At 35.8% G+C, this 23,817-nt stretch overlaps 1 protein-coding gene across 1 annotated transcript in view; it reads right to left on the bottom strand.

Moving 5' to 3' along the window:
- Positions 1 to 23,817, bottom strand: part of GPATCH2 (G-patch domain containing 2) — a 119,069-nt gene that overhangs the window by 33,854 nt on the left and 61,398 nt on the right. The window contains exon 6 of the mRNA XM_059468549.1: positions 1,020 to 1,084. Within this exon, the coding sequence (XP_059324532.1) occupies positions 1,020 to 1,084 (65 nt within the window). The remainder of the gene's footprint in view (positions 1 to 1,019; positions 1,085 to 23,817) is intronic.

Below are 23,817 nucleotides of genomic sequence, written 5' to 3'. Positions count from 1 at the left end.
AGTAAAAACATATTTCTAGTGAAAAAGTACATCAAAGTAATTGGAATACACCTCATATTTAGATATTAAAAACACTTCAAAGAGAATAAGACTTTTTTAAATGGGAAAGTGATACATCACACTCATTTTAAACTTTTTGCCCATTCCCTTAATTACAATATTATTTGTCTGCTTTTTTTTTTTTTTAAATAAGCAAAAGTAAAGCCCAGCTGAATTATTACTTGGTAATAAAAAGTTATGGTACAAATAACTTATGAAATCAAAACCTCTTGAATTTACACACACTTTATCAAGTTATGAGATGAAACAGAGGTGGATCAGTGGTGTAAAAGTTGGTACTGAGGAGCTGATGTCTGTAGTATCTCTGCTTTGGCAAGTTTTGTTTTAAACTGTGGATGATATATTTAGCAGCAGTTAGAACACATAAATGTACCTCCAAATATCCTATTTCCTCATCATGTATGTCTGTGTTTTAGAGTTTTGATTTGAAAAATAAAGGAAATGTAATCTTCAAAGTATTCAAAAGATGTAACCAATAAATAATGCTGTTAAGTGTTGTCAGCTGAAGAGAATTGTTTACAATAATGACACACTAAAGTAACTAAACAAAGTGAATTACACTCCCTATTTACAGGTATTTAAACAATGAATTCAATATCTTTTTGTGAAAAGTATGATAAACTTATTCCTCACATGAAAGACTAGAAGATGTGATGCTTATGTATTTTCATACATCCCATTTTTGCTATCCAGCCTTAAACAAGTTTGTGTTTTAGGAAAGGATATTTAGGAAGTTAATAAAAACATACTTACAAAGCACTGATTTTCATGTTTCCTTAAGAAACAAAAAATTAAGTAAAAAGGATTGTAAGTACTCTTACTAAATAAAGACCATCACATAACTGAGCTGAGGTTACAAGAGATGTTTGTGCAGTTGTAAAATGTGGCTTTGGGGCAGAGGTACCATTGTAAAGCTAATAATAACAAAAAAAATTGTAATTCCCATCACTGATACTTACTCATGGTGAAGAGAATCCTGGGACAAGTGAACTGTTTTCCTGCTACCTCCTGGTCCTGAAGTTATCTAATGGAAACATGAAGGAAAAAAGAAGTCTTTGAATAATGGGGCAGCATATGCACAAAATGATTGCTTACTAAGAAAATACATCAAAAACATTAAATACAAAATAGAGACAGTATACTAGATACAGTAAATGCAATCAGCAATATCTGCAATTTTTCAGTAAAGTCTGAGTGCAGGAAGCGCTATATGAGATTAAGGAAAACCCTTTATGAACAATTTTGATTGGACATCAGACATAAAGTCATTTACAGATTTCAAGGACCTAGGCTACTTTTCTGTAAAGTCCATTTTACCTGCAAAAAAAGGAAAGTTAGATGTTTTGAAAATCATAGCCAACATGGCTCATACAGCAATACATTTATTAAAAAAACAACCCTCCCAACACAAAGCTTTTGAAATTCAAGTGTACACGGGATAGAAAGCAAAGGTAAATTATTTTTACCAAATGCACTGTAGTCCTTGTCTAGTGTTTTATACATACTGTAACCTGAAATATGTGCTATACTCAGCTGAAGAATGATCTTCAGAATGCACAAGAGCACGTGCAGACTTTTGCAGGTGATGACATACTGATATTGCTCAAGAAACGATTCAAACAGCTTTGCTTTTATTTTTGCAAAATGCTTAATTCACGTGCATATGTAGATAAATAAAAGCAGAAGAATAAGAGACAACTCATGATACACATGCTCAAGGAACTAGAGTAGCAGGCAAACTATTCCTGATGGAAAGAATGAAGCAGCAAATTTTCCATTCCTTGGAGATAATTTTACGGTCAGGAGATGACCAGAGGAGGGAATGAAGTCAGATGTTCTTGCAGATTTGACAGGAGACCACAAAAACTCAATGGTAATACATTTATATGGCTCAAGCTTGCCAGAAGTACATAAACTGGAGATTCATGGATAAAAGCAGCCCACTCATTATTACAAGAACAATGAGCTCAACTCTTTAAGTAAAACCTCCCTATTAATCTGGTGTTGTAATGGAGAAAAGGCAGGGCAGTCAGAGCTCCAAGTCTGGAAGACTTTCAAAGAATGCTCACTGAATAATTTGAGAGTTCCACATGGTTAAAGTATTTGACCAAAATCTGCTTCTTTGACCTGAAGAATGATGTCACTCTGGGCTGAATTGAGAAACAATAAAGTGCTGTCACTTTTCTGGCTGAGGGGGATAAAAAAGCATTGGTAATACCTTACCTCTGAAAATCTATGCAACCATACAAATCATAGTAGAGGAAATCACGACAGCTACATAGGAGAACAGCACCTGCTGCTTTATTCCCTTTTGGAATTTACTGTTTTACTAGACTGATCAAGACCTTACACAGCCATGGGATGATAATAAAACACTGACGAAATGCCACTGTTTCAATGTCATAGCTCATCTAATACTAAAACTGAGAAATGGTCATTCACAAAGACAGACCTGGATATATAAACCAGTATTTTAATATGTAATTTCCAAATTTTAAGATTAATAACTAAACTCTTACTTTAAAACTACAGGTAAGCATGCAGCTCAGCTCTTGAGAGTTATATCCTGCATTAATCTCAAAATGAGGTTTTCATGCTATTCCAGTGGGTATCCCTGGAATATAGTAATCCATTTTCTACACTGTGGCTATAAGAAAAGCGGACTGTGCCTATGTCATGCTTTGTTAGAGGTTCATGATCACATTATCTCATGGTGGACCTGACACTTTTATTCAGTTTACAGTATGTTCTGTGTACAGGCAACTTATTTCCTTTGCCAGGGCTGCTGACAACCTTTTCCACACTATATTAATCTTGTTTACAGACTTTATCTTGGTACAAATATCAGAAAACTGAACTTTTTATCTCAGGGAGAAAATAAACAACATGTTGACAGAAGCAAAAGCTATTTTCTGGACTAAAATTGGTTGTTTACCTGCAGCCATACTTATGGAAACAAGTTTAAGTTTCCAGCTTACTCAAAATACATAATCTGAAATTTAATAAGCATGGAAATTTCAAGAAAATTCACTTGATAAATTGCCAGTTTTAAAATAATATAGAAAGCACAGAAGTAGGTTTTTCCACCAATTTTTTATGAGAATATGAACTTGCTTGGAATACAGTTACAAGTGATCACAGTGTTCAGGTTTCTCCTGCACACCCCAGATGGCTTCAGCTACCACACAGCCACAGAATGTCTGTAAAACTAAACTCACAAGGTACACACATACAGACCTTTGCATAAAACTTGCTGCTAATTACTCTAAGATTCCCAATATGTTAATGCAAATTAATTCCTGTTTGCAAAACATACCGAGGGTATAAAAAACGAAACCAAACCTCATTGCCCAACTTCATCTGCTACCTCACCATTACAAAAATATTCAATATTAATAAAGTTCAGGGTCATTTTTGAAACTTTTATTCTCTTCTGGCTACAAGTCCTTTCACCACTGCTTGAATAAGAAGACAAAGTGATGGCTGCATCCTGTTCATAGAATCCCTGAGACACAGGTACTTCAAATCAGAGACAAAGTATTCCTGATTTGCAAAAATTTCTTTGCCTGCAAAATTATGACCTAAACTCATGGATATGGAAAAAAGAAAAAGTACTCAACACTAAGGGGTTCTGCCTCAGAAAACACAACACCATCTACTGCTGCCCAAAATCACAGTTGGAAAAGGCCCCCAGGACCATCAAGTCCAACCTTCAACTGAGTACCACCATGCCCACTAAGCCTCTGTCAAGAAGTGGCACGTTTCATTCTTTGAACACCTCCCAGGATGGCAATTCCACCATTTTCCTGGGCAGCCTGCTCTAATTCTTAACCACCACCAGTGAGGAAATTTTTCCTAATATGCAACCTGATCCTCCCCTGCAAGATATTACACGTGACAAACTTCAGAAGTGACGCAAGGAAAGATGGTGGGAATAAACACAAAAAGGACAAGACAGTCAGAGGACTTCACTCTGGCTAAAATAATATTAAGCACCTCAACTGTCATTTTAAAATGCAAATAATAGAAAATAGACCATTTTGGCTGGAAGGAACCTACAGTGAACATCTTGACCAATTCTCGGCTGACCAGTTTAGAGTGCAATTGTTAAGGGCACAAAGGGGCACATTGTTAATTGTCCAAAACCACCAACAGATTTGGGGCATCAGCCAAGTCTCTCAGAATCCAGCTTTGGTGTTTGAACACACCCTTGGTAAAGAAATGCTTCCTGATGTCCAGTGTGTACCTCCCCTTGAGCAGCTCTGCACCATTCCCACACATGGTATCACTGGGTCCCAGGGATAAGAGATCAGGCCATCAATATTCCCCTCCTCAGGAAGCTGTAAGAGGTCACCCCTCAGTCCCCTTTCCTCTAGTGCAGACAGGCCTGGAGCCCTCAGCCACAGCTCACAGGACATGCCTTCCAGGGCTGTCAACAGCCTTGCTCTCTCCTCTGGACATGTTCAAGGACCTTCATGTCCTCCTTCAACTGTGGAGCCCAGAACTGCACCCAGCACTGGGGGGGAGGCTGCACCAGTGCTGGACCCTGCGAGATCATCCCCCCTTCCGAGAGGCTCACACCACTGAGGGACAGGGAGCAAAGTGCCCACAGCTCAGTCACAGGGTGCTTGAACACCACCACTTACTTTATATGAACAGGCTAAACGGTGTCAAAGACTGGAGAAATAAAAAAATAATCAATTTATGCATCTCCTAATTAAATATGAAAGTGCTATTTTAATTTACATGTGCTGTAGTTTAAAGAAAAAGTTACTACCAGGCACCAAGAAAAATCTGCAAAACATTAATGCACAACAAAAATGTTACACTGCACTTAATAATTCTGCTTACTTTTCATTTGAAGTATATTTTAATGTTCAGTTACTGAATAGCCCAGGAAAAGTCATGAATTATTTTTAAAGACATCTATGATGCAAAGCTCTCAAGTATGGATGTTTTCAAGAATCAATAACTTCTTAGTATTTTAAATAGTATAAACAACCCTAATATGCATGCTCATCCATTCTTGTCCCTTATTTTTTCCCATGTTACCACACAGCCAAGTGAGCAAATACACTCCCTGTTCATAATTTATGTTTATCGTAGGGCACAATATTTTTGAAAAAACATAGACTATGTCCTATTCATAACTGTTCCTGAGATATATTTTCCATTACTTAAAAAGTAAGTTTATTACAGATTAAATAGGTTTTAAACACTGAAAGTGGTATTTTTGCATTTTGAATTAGATTTTATGCCAAGCACTCCACAGCATGGGCAATGAAAAGATATTACTGAGCTCATGTTTTACAGGATGTTATTTCCTTGCCATGATTTGGTGGACTTGGCAGTGCTGGGTTTATGGCTGGGCTTGATCTTTCTTACATGTCCTTTCTAATCTAAATGAGTCTATGATGTGCTTTAAAAAGTCATATAAATAATTATAAAAGTACTTGAAAGCTTAGCTTAGTTGTCACAATATGTCACATTCATAGCAGAGTAAAACCAGTAAAATTTCAGTAAAATTCTGCTGGACACTAATTACACAAATAAGCTAGCTGCTGTCCTAAATGAAAGAACAGGTTGCTTTGTCTGCTCTGTAAATTAACTGGTATGATCAACTACAGCTTAAAAAGTTCCATAGCAAACCAAATTTTCTCAGGCAGGATTTCTGCACAGAAGTTGTTTTCCAAAATGAAATGCAACTAAATTCAAATCCCGGGGAATGGGATTTTGCAGGAAATTACAGCATGGCAATGTCAAATTCATAATTCACAGATCTGCAACTGTCACTTTATAGGAAATTAAATCAAACTACATCAAGGGAAAAAATACAGTAAAACCTGTTCTCCCCATTTTATTGCACTGATTAAAAGCAATACCTTACTATTTTCGGCACCTATTTAGTATTACTCATTTTTTACCCCTTCTCCACTAGGAGCCTTGGGAAGTACATACACTAAACAAGGTTCTGGATTTAAAATACATCTTTAAAAAATATAGATGCACATTTGACTTGGAGCAATATAGAAAATGATGAAAACGAAAATAGCTTTCACAGTGTACATTACTGGAACAGTGCTATAATCCTTGACATTACCATTACACTGTTATTCCCTCTGAAAGCACACTCTTGCTGAAGGGCCCAAACTGACCATTCCAGAGAAGCATCTCTTTAATGTACAGATTACCTTTAAGTGATGCTCAGTCAAACTCTACAAAGTCTCCATGAAGATATGGCTCACTGGCAGAGTATTTCTATACCAGTTTCTTGCTACCCTAGTCATATTTCTTTAAAATTAGCCTCTTACTAGCACAGTGTTGCAAAAATCAATGGATCATTGCCATTCTGTTTACAAAATACATGCGAGTGACAGGGAAAGAAAAAAAAAAGAAAAGAAAAAGAAAAATAGTTCAAAAGACATGGATTTTTATCCTAAAGCAAATAGGTACCTCCCTGTACATGTTTTACTGTTTTCTCTTACACATTAAAAAAAAAAAAAAAGAAAAAGAAAAGTAAGAATTAGTAAGTTTCTTGGCATGACAGAATATGTCCCAGCTCCCCAGTCTCTCCAGTGATTTAACACACTGTTAAGAGTTTTCTCTACATTTCTTTTCACACAACTGATCAAACTGCCTCTATCTCTTGATAGATAGCTTTCAACTGAATGATTAACAGATGGAAAGGAATACCATGACAATATTAGAGACTAAAAGAAGAAAACTCTACTATTGAACCTAGCTACTTCAGAGAAAAATGGGAAATTTAAATCCCACATATAAAAGCAAAGAACAGAATTTCTTTGTAAATTTTTGCTATTTCACAGTTTTTGTCTGCTACCTTTAAGACAAAATCTGAATTTGAAGTTAAATAAATGTAAGCTTAAAACAAAAAAAGTAATTTTTTGAAAATAGAAATGTTTTCTGTTTGTTTTAAATTGTAACATTAGGAGAAAATATCACACACCATGTTTGGTTGTGAATCCTTGTCAAATGGACCAGTTTTTACACACTATAGAATAGGCAGAGTAAGTTTAATGATGCACTGTAATGATCTATATTAGTGCATTCCTGCTGTCTTTAGGTGTGCAATACAGTAACACTGGAGGAGCTATTAGAGGAAATAATACTAATATATAATGTAACAGAAGAAACTGGTCTATGGGGCAGGCAATGGTAAACTGAGAATTTTAAGTCTCCCATCTGCAAGGAAGTCAGTAGGGAAGTTTCTTCTGAGATTCCTAATATTTAATATGAAATATTACTGTGTGGCACTATGCCTCCAATAATAGCTCACAACACTGCAAAAAATGGACTGACTTATAAGTCTCAAGAAGAAAATATAAACCAGAAATTTGTAGTTTTTAATATTCAAATTAATTCAACTCCTTCTAAAAAGGCAAATGTAAGATTCTCCTGGCTGCAAAAATACAATAGACAGCACCATTATTTCAATATTTTACATCAGGAAAGGGGAAATATTCAGGGCAGCTGTGAAACAAAACAATGGCCAGAAGTTTGTAACTTCAGTACTCTGTAAATAGCTAGTATTTAATAAATTTAATCTTAAGTAAACCAGATTTACCTAATTTGGGAAATGGAGCCACTAATTAAATGCTGCAATAATATGCTGCATAAATATAGATATAAACATATATATATATACATATATAAAATCTTTATGGTGATACTCTAGCTGTCCGTTTAGATATAAAACTTATTCGTAGTTGAAATCTTCACTAAATCAACAGGATTTTGATTTCAGTAGTGTTGGGACTGTACCCTTATTAGCTAAGAATAATCTACAATGTTGAAATAATGTTTTACCTTGTAAAATCATAAATAAGTTACCCAAACAGGAATACAGGGAGGAGGAAGTAGCGGAGCAGCAATTAGGCAACTAGCCTTGATCTGCGAGATGCTGGCTACATTTGGAAAAAACACTTAAGATCCTCCTTTCCCTTCCTCCATAAGGGTTCTGTAACAGTATTTCCGTACTTTGTTAAAGTAATATAATATAATGACAGTAAAGATTGTACCAACAACAACGGCTGTCATCAAAGCATTTGCTTTGAGTCTGCTTGAAGTACAGAAGGTGATCTTTATTCCTGCTGCCGTGGGACTTATTAGAGGAAACAGAAAAACGTCATTATTTAATTCATTCCCGTATTGGAGCAGAACTGCTCCTAGCAGAGCCCTTTGCAGGTTGTACAAAGCCAGTTCATGGCAGCCTGAGCTGGCTGGGTGTGGATTCAAACCCCAAGCACGCAACAAACCCCCAGCTCCAAGTGGCGCCCGGCGTCAGCCGCAAGCTGTGAGTGGCCTCTGCTGGCTGACCCAAGGCTACAGGAGTCACCAAGCTCCTGCTCCGAGTCACAGCTGAGGTTACCCTTTAGTGTGGGGAGAAATGGAACAGAAGGAACATGTTCAGCACTGCTACATCATTCACTTAGGCTGGGGCTAAAAACGAACGGCAAACACAAGGTGGGTGATACAACGGGCAGCAGGAAAAATGCCTTTAATACCACTGCTCCCAAACGTGTCCAATACATGCTGCAAATAGACACATGCAGCAGTCCAGTTTCCAAAATGGCAGTGGAATTCAGCAGGATGTACTTTGCTAGCTCTTAAGGTAGACACAAACTTGAAACTCAAGTAGTGTATAATCTGTTCATATAAATTACATATTTTGAACAGAATTACTTCAATTGCAGTATCAACTGTTTGATTTAGATGCACAAATAGAAAGCTTGCTGCATCATCTGAAACATATGAAACCAGAGACTACATAACCATTCTCTTCATAGATGTAAAATAGGTTTGACCTTTTCCTTATACATAAAATTAAAATCAGTAAAATACAGAGAAATAAAAAAAAAAAATTAAAATCAGAAGGATGAAAATGTGTCTATTACCACAAAGATGACCTACAATTTCCTCCAAGCACATAAAAGTTATATTTTGTGAAGAATAAAAGGAGAACAAACTCTAACTTTTTTAAAGACCACAATAATTGTGAACAACACAGCTTAGAGAAAAGCAGTCCAAAACATGGCAAATATACTTATTAGATTATTGTGCAATCTCTGTATCAAAATTTAAAAAAAAAAAAAGACAAATAAAGATAGAGCCAGTAGCAAGGAAGTGGTTTTTTTAACTTCACTTTTCTTTTTCCTAGGAATATGTACCTGATTTGCCATTCCCCCACATTTAAATTACAGGATATCAAGGATTATAGTCAAACACAAGTGACTACTGATGCCAAAAGGTAATTGCCTTCATGAGCAGCTGCATGGTGCTCACATGCAGCCCTGTATTTCCTGATATTTCCAGCTCCTGTTCTGAATTGTGCCCCATCTCAGAGTTCCACCTCATTTCAGAATTCAGTCCCATTATCTCCTCTGCTCCAAATTGTTCACAGGGTTATCTAGCTGCCATAGAAGATAACCCTCCATCTCACTAGACACCACTGGGATATGACATGCTGACCCACAGCAAGCCCTGATTATTAGCTTGAAACATACACCATATAAATGGAGCTTTGAGCCAAATAATTTGCTTTAAAGTTTTTCCATTCTACTTACACATTAAAACTCACTTTAAACATGCTGACATGAGTTCCATTAATCTATACACTTATGAACATATTCAGACATAGATGTATTAATGTTAGATTCTATCATCAGAAAACGGATGAAAAATACTGGTGGGAATGCAGCCTGCAGGGAATGCCTTTTTATTTACAAAAAAGACAAAGGATTTTGGCTTATGAATGAAATGGAAATCAAATGGCCAATCACTGCAATTAAACAGAATGCCTCACTGCCTGTTTTGCACTGAAGCCCACAGTGTTCCAGAAAAAGGACTTGTAGCAAACAGAAGAACAGTGAGATCCCATCTTCTCCATACCACAGTGAGGATTACTGACCCCTAACAGACCTGCTAGGATAATTCTCCTCTTCCCCTCAGCCACCAAATGGTTTCCTGTCATAACACCTACAGTCCTGCATGGATTTAAAAGTCTTGAACTGTTGAAGGTTCATTTGCATGAAAAACTTAATACCTTTTGTTTTTGCCAAAGGGCACCCAATGAGATGTATTACAGCCTGGACAACAAAAACCAGGCAGTACCCGAACTATTATCAGGGGAAAAACATGATAAGAAGACTGAGCACATGAGAATGCTGATAGCAGTATTAAAAATTTCCCATGTGAAGAAAACAGTTCTGAAGATTGTGGATGAAAAGGTTACACTTTGCTAAGATTTGGAATAAAATACATACAGTTTGATCAATAACAGATGCTGTGAAAGTTACACGTTTGAACTGCAAAAATAGAAGCATGACCTTTTGCCCTTCAGGTTAGATGACATTTAAATAATTAGTGCCCACAAAACTATTTTTCTTCATTTCAAGTGAAATTCTCACCAGAAGGGCTCATGACAGTGGGAAAACAACAGGAAGAAGGCTGTAGGGGAGCCTCAGTCACAAACATGGGCAGTTTCACTGTTGTATGTGGATGACATTTCTCATTATCATATCTCATTATCAGTTCACTATTTTGAACTGATCTGTACATAAATGCTTCACACTACAAGCTTACATGAACAAATTTTAGAAATCCTTCTGTATTTGCCACTTCTGCCATCTGAGCTTCTAACATATAACTATAACCATTGTTTCAGATTGTTAATGCCAGTAGAGATGAACAGGAGAAGAACACAGAAGCTCAGAAATCAACTTTTCATTGGGCATTTTTAAGGTCAAGCTAAATTCAGACTTAAGATATATTTTCAAATTTTCTCACCAAGCAAAATGACAAATAAAACATAGTTTAAAACATGTTACAATAAATATAATTCTTCTTAGCAAGACATTCTCTAGCTTTTCCATTACGTTGTCTTCAAATATAAATATTCATAACTTCTGCTATAGAAGAAATGGAAACCAGGAGGTTCTAATAGGAAAAAAGAATCAAAAGTGGGAATTCCACTCATACATTTTAAAATAAACTCTCAAGCTTTTTAGGTTTAACAGCAGTGCCATACAAGGTATCAACACTTGAATAAGGTTGCACTGCATTTCCTAATTTCTAACATAATGCAGATCCCAAAGATCTGTCCTACTGATGGCTAAAGTCATGGATGGATTGTGCAAAGTCATCATCAACTTTGATTTAAAGACTAAACTGTATAGTCTTACTCTCAAATCCCTCCTTATCGGTAAGAGTGTTCTGAAGTTCTCTTTGCATGGTATCAAGCCCTGGATGATGGAAAACATCACAGTATGATCTTAAGAGAGCCGAGTTCCTTACAGTAATTTAAACTTTTAATGCATTACAGTGATAACTATTCCAAAATATTAATTCACAAAGGAAGGGAAGCCTGTGCTCCAGGAGCAGAGCTGCTTCTATTTGCTATCCTCTCCTCCAGCAGGATGAAGCAGCATTGCTGGTTTTGTGCAAGGAAATGGAGTTTTGGAGCGTTTCTGTCATAAAGTTGTGTTCAGTATGTGAAAAACTTTTGGTCTCCTAGAAAATTTAAAACAATGTACAGAAAACAGAGTTTAAGTAGTCCCTAGATGTGTGTCTGTGTGAGTGAGGACAGAGGCTGCCTCTGCTGCAGGACAGAAATCAGGGCACTGTTGTCATTTACAGGCTCTTCTATTCCTGGAAATTAGATGAGGGAAAGACAATTCTCTCTTCCCGATGACTCTGGCAGCATCAATTTTACTTTTCTGGCCAGATCCATGAGAATAGGTTTTGGTAACTCTACAACACATTAGTTGCCTCAGGCTTCTGAAATTCCTGACCAGGTACAAGAAATACCTTCCAACCAAAACCGTATCTTCTACTTACAAAACATCACTGTAGAAACAAGAACAAAAGGAGTACCTGGCTTGTTGGGTCCTGAGGATCAAGTAAATAACATTTTTCTCTTTGTTGCAAGTGTTTAATGTGTTGCAGGGCACAGAGAATGACACTATTTTTCAGACACAAAGATGTAAAGCACATTTTGCCAGGTCCTGGAGAGGGCTGCCTTTCTACCCACCTCAGGGCAGACATCATATATCACAGAATTCTGGCCTTTGGTTATCATCAACTCCTAGCAAAACCTAGGAAAACCTAAATTGCTCTTGAGGAGTTAGAAGATTATATTTTCTATTGTTAAGGGATGAAAAAAAAAATAAATCAGAGAAACCAAAGAGAGAGTCTTTACACAGAGAAGATCTTGAACCAAACCCCAACATTTGATGTTTTTATGGGCATGTTATGACAGAAACACCTCAAGCTAACTTAGTCCCTAATAAAGACAAATTGTCCTTAAAAATTACAACTTGTAAAGCAGTATGACATGACTCACCAAAACAACATCCAAGACAGGAAAATGGAAGTACATTGTGTTCAGCAGCTATTTATGAGGGACAGCCCTGCTGCTTGAAATTTATACATGTCCAGAGGCTTTCATAGACTATTCATGGTATAATCTGATTATCTCCATGATGCAAACTTCACTTTCAGTCAAGGGGAAGTATTTTTACCATCAGTACAAAAAATATGCATTCTCCTATGGGATGCTGGAATACATATTTGATTTTAGTTTGGGAGGGAAGGAATAGGAAAACTAGCCAGAATGAATTTAGTGTGCAAATATTACTACGAAAAATGACAGTATGTGGAAAAGAACACCTACACAGAAATCGTCAGTAAGATAAAAACTAATATACTGTCTAAAGATAACAATAATTATTTAAAATAATCATTTTAAATGATGCTTGAGGAATTCTTTGAATCTCTCTGCTTTGTTCAAGGGTCAAAAACATCAGGTCATTATAATCAGATTCATGTTCTCTACCATCCCCAAGATGGCTGAGTAAATAGCACCAACACAAAGCCTTACTGAATCCACCACTTGCCATTCAAGTTGGTTGTGGTACAAAATTTTTGAAGTGAGTTATTAAGTTTTCATTTCATTTGCTGCCAAAGCATACATGTGATGTTTGCTTACTAAATGCAACTTTTAGCATCGATATCTTTAATTTAGCTAATGAAGCAATACTATGTTGATAGACTATTCCATTTCTTATCAAACAACCAAAAGTTTAAACAGCAGAATAAAGGCTGAATCGAGGTAACTTGGCACATTATTAAGCCTGGTTTAGTTTGCAGGCAGGATTAACACTAGAAAACATGGTATGCTCCAAACTATTGATATGATGCTCAGATTTCTCCAAATAAAAAATATCAAATTGATGGTCAAGATAAAGCTCACCTATTCACTCACTAACTGGACACCAATCGTATAAATATTGCATTCCACAAAACTAACTGGAAACCGTAACATTTATAAAGAGTTAGAAGAACTCTGAGTTTAAGAAGAATTTATAAACAGCTCAATTCAAGAGAAAAAAAACCCAGGCACATCCACAACTTTGGCTGAATCTCTTATGAAATTACATTTGATGGTAGCATTCACTGAATTGTATATATTGGCAGAAAACTCTGTTGTATGTATCATATGCCCAATAGCATTAAATTGTGTAGACTGCCAAGAAGAAAAATTTAGGGAAACAGTAATCTGAATTTGGCATTATGACCCACAAATATTTAAGCAGCACAAAACAAAATAAACTTTGACATTTTATAAACTATTTTAAAAATAATAAAAATACAGTGTTATATTAATTAAGCAGAATGCTGTTGGCAAGAAAAAGATGTTCACTGAAAAGGTGCCATAAGTGCCATGAAGTACTTGGGAACTTTTTCAAGTTCTTCAGGCATATAGCCATGTACTGAGGAAAATACTGAATGAAAAAAAAGGAAAACTTACAGAAAATTCTAGAAAGTTATCAAAGCTGTTCATATTCATTAAGAATCAAACATCTTACTACTAAATTAGAGGTCATCTGCCCATCAAAAGATGGTGCATAGTGAGGGAGTGCCTGTTCCGTGGGGTGGGGGAAAATATGGCATTAGTCACATGGTTCATGGCACCTTCCTGGAAAAGCAACATTCACACACAACAATCTTCAGGGGAAAAAAAAAAATTAAACCATCATTCCAATTCTTAAATTGAGGGATGCAGATATACATAATTTACCTAGCTTATCATCCATAACATCAACTAAAAGAGGTTCAAACATGATGAAATATCCTGAACCCTGAAAATTTCATATTCATCTAACTTGGAACACAAAGAAATCCTCCGTTTTCTTTTTAAAGACACCATTAGAAATATATGCCTCATCTCCTTACACAGCTAAATAGTTGATCTCTGGTACAGGGTAAATTACTATTACCATGAAACCTTTCCAGAAATGTATTTGCCTTCAGCCTACTACAGGAATTCAGAGTTATTTCCTGCTTTTACTTGCAGATCTGAGAGACCACCTCTGGAAGCTCCTGCTCCAACCAAATACCTACTTACTTCTATCATAGATATGGGGATTGTACTACTGTTTTCTTTGATTCAAAGTGAAAGCCTATCACCTACAGAAGCTTTCATATAAAACTATTCAAGAGACATTTTGTGGCTAAATTAGCAAGCATACATTTTCCATTTTTATCCTACCTTAAGAACTCCGATATTTTTTCCTATAATTTTGTATAATCCATCATTACAGCACCATTCTACTGTGATGAAAAAAATCCTCTTTTTTATAGTGGGCTTCTTCCATGCCCCTGGAATTCTTTGAATAGGCTTAATTCATCTTTAGGTAAGACTATAGTTCACTATGTTAAAAACATATCTACTGAAAGGCATAATAAATAAATCACACAATGCAGTGCTCTGGGCTGATTCAATAATTCTGTAGCATTGTGGTTTGTTAAACCTGAATATTTGTGCTATTTCTGCCATTTAAAAATATTTAGGAAGAATTCTATCTTCAAGGTTTAGTCAAATGGTAAACACAGAAACAGAGAATAGAGGGGAAAAAACCCTTGATTACATTAAGACTGACACATGACATCCTTCCAGAACATCCTCAGGCAACTGGAGTATGTTTTCTTCACCATGCCAACAAGCTTACCATTTTACAATTTAAAAGACCAAGGGTCAGGAGGACCAAGGGATTCTGTTCTGACTCTGTAGGTACATTTGTAGTAACACAGGTTTTCAAACTATGCTTGGAAACCACTGCAGTTTAAATGAAGGAGCCACTTTTAAAAGCCAAACATTTCAGTGTTCTCCCTCATCTGACAGAGTCAACCAATGAATGCCTTCATGACAAAAGAGTACTCTTCTCTGTATGAACAATATTTTCTCCCAGAAGTGCTTTAGGATTCTGATCAATACAGAAATAAACAACCTTTTTTGCATCCTTCTCAAAAGGCTTTGCTTTCTATTAAAAGATACTTATTTTTTTAAACCAGATAAAATACTGTGAGAGATCTATGGCTGAGTTACAAAGTTCCTACTGATGAAATTAAGTAAAACATTACAAATACGGGGCCTCAGTAAAGAAAGTGGACACTTGGGATAAGTTAGTTTCCCACTGCCTCCCAGTTTAGCAATTCTGGAAAAGAAGCTCCTAAAAGTTCAAGTTTGCAGAGTCCTTCAGGAATCCTTATTAAATAAATGTCTATCAGCTTTTGAGCAGATGAAATCTTACCCCTAATACAATCGAGCACTTTCCTTTCAACTTTGGAATACATTTCCTCACATAGCACAAATGTAAACCTGCAGACCATGGTGCAAATAACATGCAGTGCAGTAGACTAAAAAGACCTAGCAAACGTCAAACAAAAAGCCCGCTAATTTCCCCAAGGCTGCAGCCATTTATTTTAATAGAGCACTCAGGTTTTCATTAGGTGTCTAAAAGAGAATAAACACTGGAGATGAGACAATACCCCTCACAAATGTTTTTAAAGTTTGCTGACTTCAGAAACCATAAAACTCAAGGCTGGTTAGGACAGGATGTACGTACAGACCTTACAGCCCTTTGCATGCATTACAGCAATCCTCATCTATTATTGGATCATCACTCAAATTCAGCTCTTCTAGCAAAAATCTGAAGTTCACAACATGAAGTTTTAAAGATGCCATGCAGCAACACAATTATAGGGTGGGTAAACTTTAAAGTGCTTGAAAGTGGGAAGCCCTAGGAACCCTAAGCACTAGTGTCACTTTTAGTTAACGTATGATATACGTATCTTAAATGCTGGATTGTTCCTAATAAATAAAAAATGCAATTCCACTAAATGTACTTAATTTCTCAGCCTTATGACTCAGATCCATAAATAAAAATGCCTCCATTGAACGATAATTTCCTAACACAGACTTTGTTAGGCATCTTAAACAGATCTGGATGTATCATTTTAGGAGGGTAACAAATATTAATTTTCCTTTCCTACTGGCTCTCTGGAGTGACTTTAGACTAAAGTGTTGCAGTTCACATACCAAGATAAGCCTCTTTTCATGCCAGAAATGGTATTTCATCTCCACTTGTCTCTCCTTTTAACTGAATAGTTTGAGGAGAAAGGTGGGATATCAACATATTCCTGACATACTGAAGTTTCAACTAAAGCATTTTCTGGTGAAATGATTATAATACACATTTCCCTTAAGATTAAACTAAAAAAACCCCAAATTAAACAGTAATAAATGTACTGGCATTATCACTGTGGCATCAATGCTTTTATCAGCTCTTGAGTAAAAATGCAAGCATGCAAACAACAAATGTCTTGTTTTACAGACAATCTCGTGCATCATGGCACCCTGTTTGTACACCTGCTGTCACTATCTGACGAATGAGTAAGGACTTGCATTTTATCAAAATTTAATTACTTTAAGTTTATATTGAATATAACAATTTTTTTCCAAACCAGAGGGGAGATATCTTTAAGTAGTAAATTATGTTTCTCACACATGAGTACCTCAGACTAATCCCACCAAACTGCCAACTCCAACCTTTTAATGTGTAAGTTGCAGTTCTTTGACAAAATCCCCACATTTAGAAGTTCACTTCAGAAAGTGAACACTACTACAGAGAGTCTGTGTGGATACAGAATTTCCAGCTTTGTTAGTTCTAATTTCTTTCACTTATTTACTTTTCTGAAGGGACTGGCCTTTCAGCTGATATAGATATGCACATTAAATGAGCTACAATTAATTAATTGATAAAGCTACCATCCTTCGGCTAGCTGAGGAGTCGATTCTAAAATGTACACTCATAAATATTTATATTTCCAGGACAGCAAACTTCAAAAGGACTTGAAAAAGGAAATGCCAAGATCTAGCATGTCACATTCCCTTCCACATAGTTAGACTGTAGTATTTGTATTTAACAATCAATTCTTTCATGAGGAGAAAAGGCTTATTGGCTTCCTTTTTTTTGAAGCAGTTAAATGTATTTAAACTATAAATATCTGTTTGCTGTTCAGCGAAAACAAACTGCTAGATATTTGAAAAGGGCAGCTGCCACATTGTTCCCTGGGTGCAACACAATGGCAGGTCAAACTTTCGTTCCTCTTGTCCTACAAACAATTTTCAAGCCCATGCTCAATAAATAAATTTGGTCTCAGCACTCCCAATCAGGGCCGCACAATCCCCTCAGTAGCAGACCTATGATAAATGGACTTATTTTCCCAAATCAAACACTTGAATTTAAATTCAGATGAGTTAATGCAAAGGTCAACATTGTAATCAGTTCTTTTGATCTTTATAGAATTTCTAGAGTAATACATAATAAATCTGAAACAAGGCAATTTGCAGCTCTGTATGTGTGGCTGGTAATAAAAATCTTAACGATTAGAGCCTTTATGTACTTAGGGAACGTTTTATAGTAATAGCTATAGTGAGAGCCTCAATGCATGGGGAATGATGGCAATAGATAACACTGAAAGACATGATTGCTTGATTCTTTATATAGTTTATACAGTATGTATAGATTATACATTATAAATTAAAGCACAATGTATCTGAAGAGTCTCACAATGCTTTTCTAACACTCTATTTCAGATTTGTATCCTCCACAAAACATGGCTTTGGCAAAAATTTGCGAATTTAACAACAATCTCATATATTGAGATTTTTATTGTTTCATATATTAGGATGTTACCTCAGTTAACTGTAAAAAAGAAAAAAGAAATTAAGATGTTTGTGCATAAGGTGTGTATATATGTCTTTGTAGATGTTCTCTAAAAAGGAAGATTCCTTTTTCTGAAAGTATGTATTTAGATGTAAACTATGTCATATTTCTTATGAACAGAAGATTATTATTAGACAAAAATATTTCAGTTGAAAACTGGAACATGCAATCATAGAAACAAACTAAAATGTCAGTAGTCATAAGAGGAAATACTTAAGAACAAATGGTTATTTTTTTTCTCAGATCCTTTAAAGTTTTCTTGATAATAATCAGATAACTACTTAACCACTCAAAGTTGTAAAAACATCTTTACCACAAAATGAGACATTTAAGAATTGGTGTCAGAAAACACGTTCCATAAACATACACTCATGTACCAGAGTGAAAATAGGCTCTAGGTTAGGAACTGAAAGAAAAATACATTTTCAGAAACAAAGAGTAAGCAGCTCTTAGCAATGACTGTACAGGAAGGACCACGAATTCATCCATGGAAACTGTGACCAAGAATCTCACTATCAGGACATATCACTTGTCTACATCCATTCAGTGAAACTGAAGGATAAATAAAACTGACCATTTGTTTACTTCCCCTACTCAGAAGTCTCCTATTCTCACAGAACACATATACATCTCTCTGGAAAAAATAAAACTCTCCTTTATCCGACTCTGAATTCTCTTAGGTGTTAATCAAACAAATTGAGCAAACACACCATCAGACACAGTGTTACTGAAACCTAATGGTGTTTGTGGGGAAAAAAAAGTGAGGCTTATTGTTTGGTTTTGGAGCAAGACCCCATCTCTTAGGTAACAAACAGATCTGTGACAATGATCCTCCTGACATGCTTGGACGAATGTCTTAAGTCTCATCAACTGAGATAACACAACTGTTTTAAGGTGACTACACTTGCTGCATCATATAGAGGTTATGAAGTACAGCTAAGCCTAAAGAATTCTCTAAAGAATATGACTTGATACTCCATGACAGGTCTATTAAAAGTTATCATTAGTCAAAAATCAATACACCACATAGTATATAAAATGGATTAAAACCACAGCTGATCATCTTCAGAAATAATTACAGATGGGGAATCTCTTTCCAATAGACATATTCCTTCCAGCACTCCACAAAGAGCCTGATTAAGATACTGAAGAGCAAAAAGCTAAGAATGCAAAGCTTTGAAAAACCCCATTAAGTTACAGCAAGAAGCACATAGGCAATCTAACTCTGGCAAGTGCAGACAAATCAAGCTTTCACAGCTCTAAAGCTGTCCTTTTGGAAGAGGTTGCTGGGTTTTGCCAACTCTGAATTATTTTGTTAAACTCCCATCTCCCCTCCTGAGAGAATTCTGGTTTATCAAAACCCTGTTCAAGGGTATGGACTGACATTTGTAAAACTACCCCCATGAGGGCTTTCTCCAGCCTTTCACCGTTGGTTCTTATAAAAAGCAGTGGAAGTTGTGTGCTATGGAACAACTGATGAATTCACCAAGAGGGCATCATTCTAGGATGACCCTCCTTGAGCAGGGAGCTTGGAGCAGATGACCCACTGTGGTCCCTTCCAGCCTGACCCATCCTGTGCTCTGGGAGCACACTGAACTGTGGTGAAATGAATTTGGTTCCTCCTATAACAACTTCCTCACACACCACATTGGTGACTCAGAGTGAAAGACACAGAGGGAAAGAATGACATGCAGGCCTTCAAAGACAGTAAGAAACCATGTAAATTTTAATCTTCTACTAATAATGTAATAAATTCAGGATTGCAAGAAGGTAGATTCATATACATGAAAAAATAACTTTCCTAGTATAAGGTCATGGACCACGTGGCAAAATGCATAGGGAGACTGCAATGATGGAGGTTTTTAAGCTTTATAGAAAAACACCCAAGAACTGTTTTGTTTTGAAACCAAAGGTAAAGTGACAGTACAAAGAAGTATGACTGTTATATTATCATATTGGAGAAATTGGTTTTGCTTTTGCTTTAAGGTGTCAGTTTGACTACATTCATTATTAAGGGTAACTGATGAAAAAATATGTAGGAGGATTAAATTATCTTCTTAGTACCTTGTATTTTGAGCTACACGGCACAATTGATAAGAAAACAAAAAAAACCCCAAACCCCATATAAAAGCCCTAAAAGCAAGCTATGAATCTTAAACTACAATTTAAATTCAGAAACCTTTCCATCCTGGACTGTTGTCTGCAACAAACCAACCTGAAAGGATCTTATGAAAAAGAAAAGCACCTTAAATGTAGAAAAAAAATTGGGAAAGGGAAAGCAGTAGAAGGATAATACTGGAAAGACATACACCTAAGAAAACCATCTTTGTCACCACATTCTAAATGGATATAAACAGGCAAAAATGATTTTGTCAAGGCTAGACAAGAAACTGTAACAGAAAATACAGAAAGATGGGAGCCTGAGCCAAAGATGAAAATTGTGTAGAAAGACAGAAAAAGAAAGGTTGTTTCTTTAGCAAGACAGCCAAATAACACGATTTAGAAAGAAAGCTAAGTCAAAGCTGACACTCACTATTGACTGATATGACAAAGGCTGGGAGCATTCTCCACAGTGATTAAATGAGCAAGTGCCATATATATTAAGAAAAAATAAAATAAAATAATGACAGTCCAGATGGGATACTGAAATACTAGAGGTGAGAGTGAAGGACTGTGTGATGTGGGTATCAACAGTAGTTATAGATGACTTGTTGTAAAAACTGGTTTTCTTTATTCTTTGCTATAATAATTAAACAGCAAACCAGCCCATTAAATTCTTTCTATTATTCCATCTGCTGGTATATCCCTATTCTGTCTTCAGCTATAGAAATATGAATACTTCTCTCAGACAACCATTTGTTATTTCTGTTCAACCTGAGAACACCACAATAGTATACAAGATTTTTCCAAACTATGTTTAATTTTAACAAAACTTTGCTTGCAGAATACAAGCTACAAACTTGTTTTCAGGCGGCAGATTAGTCTCCCCGACATGCAACTATAATTTAGTAATTAAAATTTTGGTAGCATAACTAGTGCAAATATATATAACTTGTTAAGTAAGAAATATAATAATTAAGACGCGCAATTATACAATTATCCTGTAATTACACAGGGTTTCTAAAAATTTTCCTCAAAATGATGAATGACCATTTTAAGAGATTCCACAGTCTTTCAGAATTTATCTTGCGGATTACATCCAAATAATCAGCTCATATCACGGATTTAATTGATGGAATGTTTTTTCTCAAGAATAAACTGTCTGCAAATGCAAACAGTAGAAATGGCAGAGCAATTAGGAATTAAAAATATCAGCAATGATATCTGAGTAAGGAGTCTGAGCTTTATAATAAAACTAGCTCAGATTTACAAGACAGTTCCTAGTAACGAGATATTACTCTACCATACTAAATAAAAACTAAGGTGAGCTGCAATACATCTGTACAAATTGGGCCAAACAAGGTATTATCATAACTCTTTCCATATATTCTTTGTTTAGAATTATTAACTTTCTAAAGACAAATACTACTGGAACAAAGTAAACAAACAAAGCAAGAATGCATCTGTCTGAAGTTTCTTGGATCGGTATGATGGTTATCACATTTCAAAACCCTGAGTGTTTTTGTTTTTTTTTTTTTTTTTACAGTATGATGATCAAGCAGAGAACAGTTGAAAAAAACTGAGGCAATTGCTACAACCTTAAGTGTGTATCTTGTAACACCAAGAACAGACTAAAAAGACTTTTGCTCCCACTGCAACTTTTGCTAAACAGTAGGTGTCTATGAAAAAATTATGAATTCTTAAGGTTTTCTTGTACTAATTCTCTACACAATAAAAGACCTGCTGTGTAAAAAACCACGTAACTGCAGCTGCAGAAGAGAGAAAAAACATTGTTCTAGTACAACAGGTGATAAACACATTGCTAAAACCATCAGTATTGGTCTGATCCTGAGAATACTGACACTTTACACACAGGTTCTCAAAACCATCACTGCAGTACCTCAACTCCAAATTTCACGACAAACTAAATACACTCACTGATTCAATTAATAAATAGTACTACAGTTCAGTGCTCTGATGACAAATTAATTACAGTATTTTAGAGGTGCTTTCTTTGTAGGCTTTTGGGGTTTTTTGTTTCATTTTTTAAATGAGAAAACCTAGCCAGATAACAAAAAGGTGCAGGGTTATCAGAGCACTAGCTATAGGAAAGCCTGCAATTCCTTTAAGGGCATTAATCCAGATACTTTTATTTCTCAAATTGGATATAAAGTGTGCTCAAAGTCTGGTTGAAAAAGAACTTGGGAATTTCTTCCTATCACAAATTTTCACACCTTCATGATCACAAGCTAGATCTTTTGCAGTTACACAGACCCTTTCCAGTTCTTGAATTAGTGTGCAAAACTACAGTATTTATAAAAACATATTTCTTTCACCAAAGGATAAATTCAATACAAATTTATGTATGTAACTGTACAAACAGTTCATGCACATGAATAGAGAGTGATGGGAAATAAACCCTGAAGTAGTCAAAGAAAGGAAATCTAAGAGTTTAAAGTTTACATCCTCCCTTGCTTTGGTTCTTGCCTACAGGTCCTACTTTCCATTCTGCTCAGTGACACATAAACAGCGTGAGAGAGAACTTGCCTACAATCCTGAAATGTCTAAGCTCAGTACAAAAAACTGGGTTTCAGTCATACTTGTACATTTGCTAATTCTGTATATTTTTGCATGTAACTTCTTTTTGACCTGGCATTGAAATGCCCAATGACCAACACACGCAAAAATATTTAAGAGAAAACATCAGTTTTCCTGTAGCAAGCAAAAGCCAGCTAAGTTTTTACTGAAGTGTAGTTTATAGGTGTTGACATCTTTGGCTTGATATCCTTTTGGTAAACGAGTATGTCTTTGGTTAAAAGAAAAATAAACTCATCTTGTTGAGACACACTGTTGATAAAAACCACCTTTCATCTTCTTCATCTTCCAATTAGCACCATTAAGATTTACTAGATATGGAAAGCAAAGACACCAAGAAAAAAAAAATTGAATTAAGAGAACCACCCTTCTGTAAATATAAGTTATTTTTAATCTTAGTTCTTCTATTTGGTTGGACACAGACTTTAAGAAGCACAAGTGTATGGAGAAAGATTTTCAAAGAATTTTTAAAAGACAACTATTAGACAACAATAGTAAGTATTACTTTATTAGTAGTATTTTTATCACTTCACAGTTCCCAGTTGCCGTCAAGTCTCAGTATCAGCCATATCAATTCCTACATGCAAGAATAACAAAAGCACTTAAGACCTTCCCTTCTGCCTTTCAATTTATTTATATTCTGTCACCTGTCTCCAAATTCTTGCCATTCTATTTTAGTGTCCTTCCTTTGTTTTTCCAACACCAGTCCCTTGGTTTCTTTCCTTCTCCTTTAACTTATGCTCTCCCATCCAAAAAGCAATAGAAACCCCCCCCCACCCATTACAAACACAATATTGTTTCAGTCACAAGGTATCAGTATTTGGAGTTAACATTTTTGCTTCCTGCTTCTACTGTTCTGGGTATTTAAAACTGCAAAGCTCCCTGGGTTTAGGACTGCTTTTGCTTTCTATTTCTGTATTGCCCAACCCAATAAGAACCTGAAGTTTTGGGGTCTCATGATGCTTATGCTCTT

Source organism: Ammospiza nelsoni, chromosome 3 (assembly GCF_027579445.1).
Source record: "Ammospiza nelsoni isolate bAmmNel1 chromosome 3, bAmmNel1.pri, whole genome shotgun sequence".
Lineage (NCBI taxonomy): Eukaryota > Metazoa > Chordata > Aves > Passeriformes > Passerellidae > Ammospiza > Ammospiza nelsoni.
This window is presented reverse-complemented; position numbering and strand designations above follow the sequence as displayed.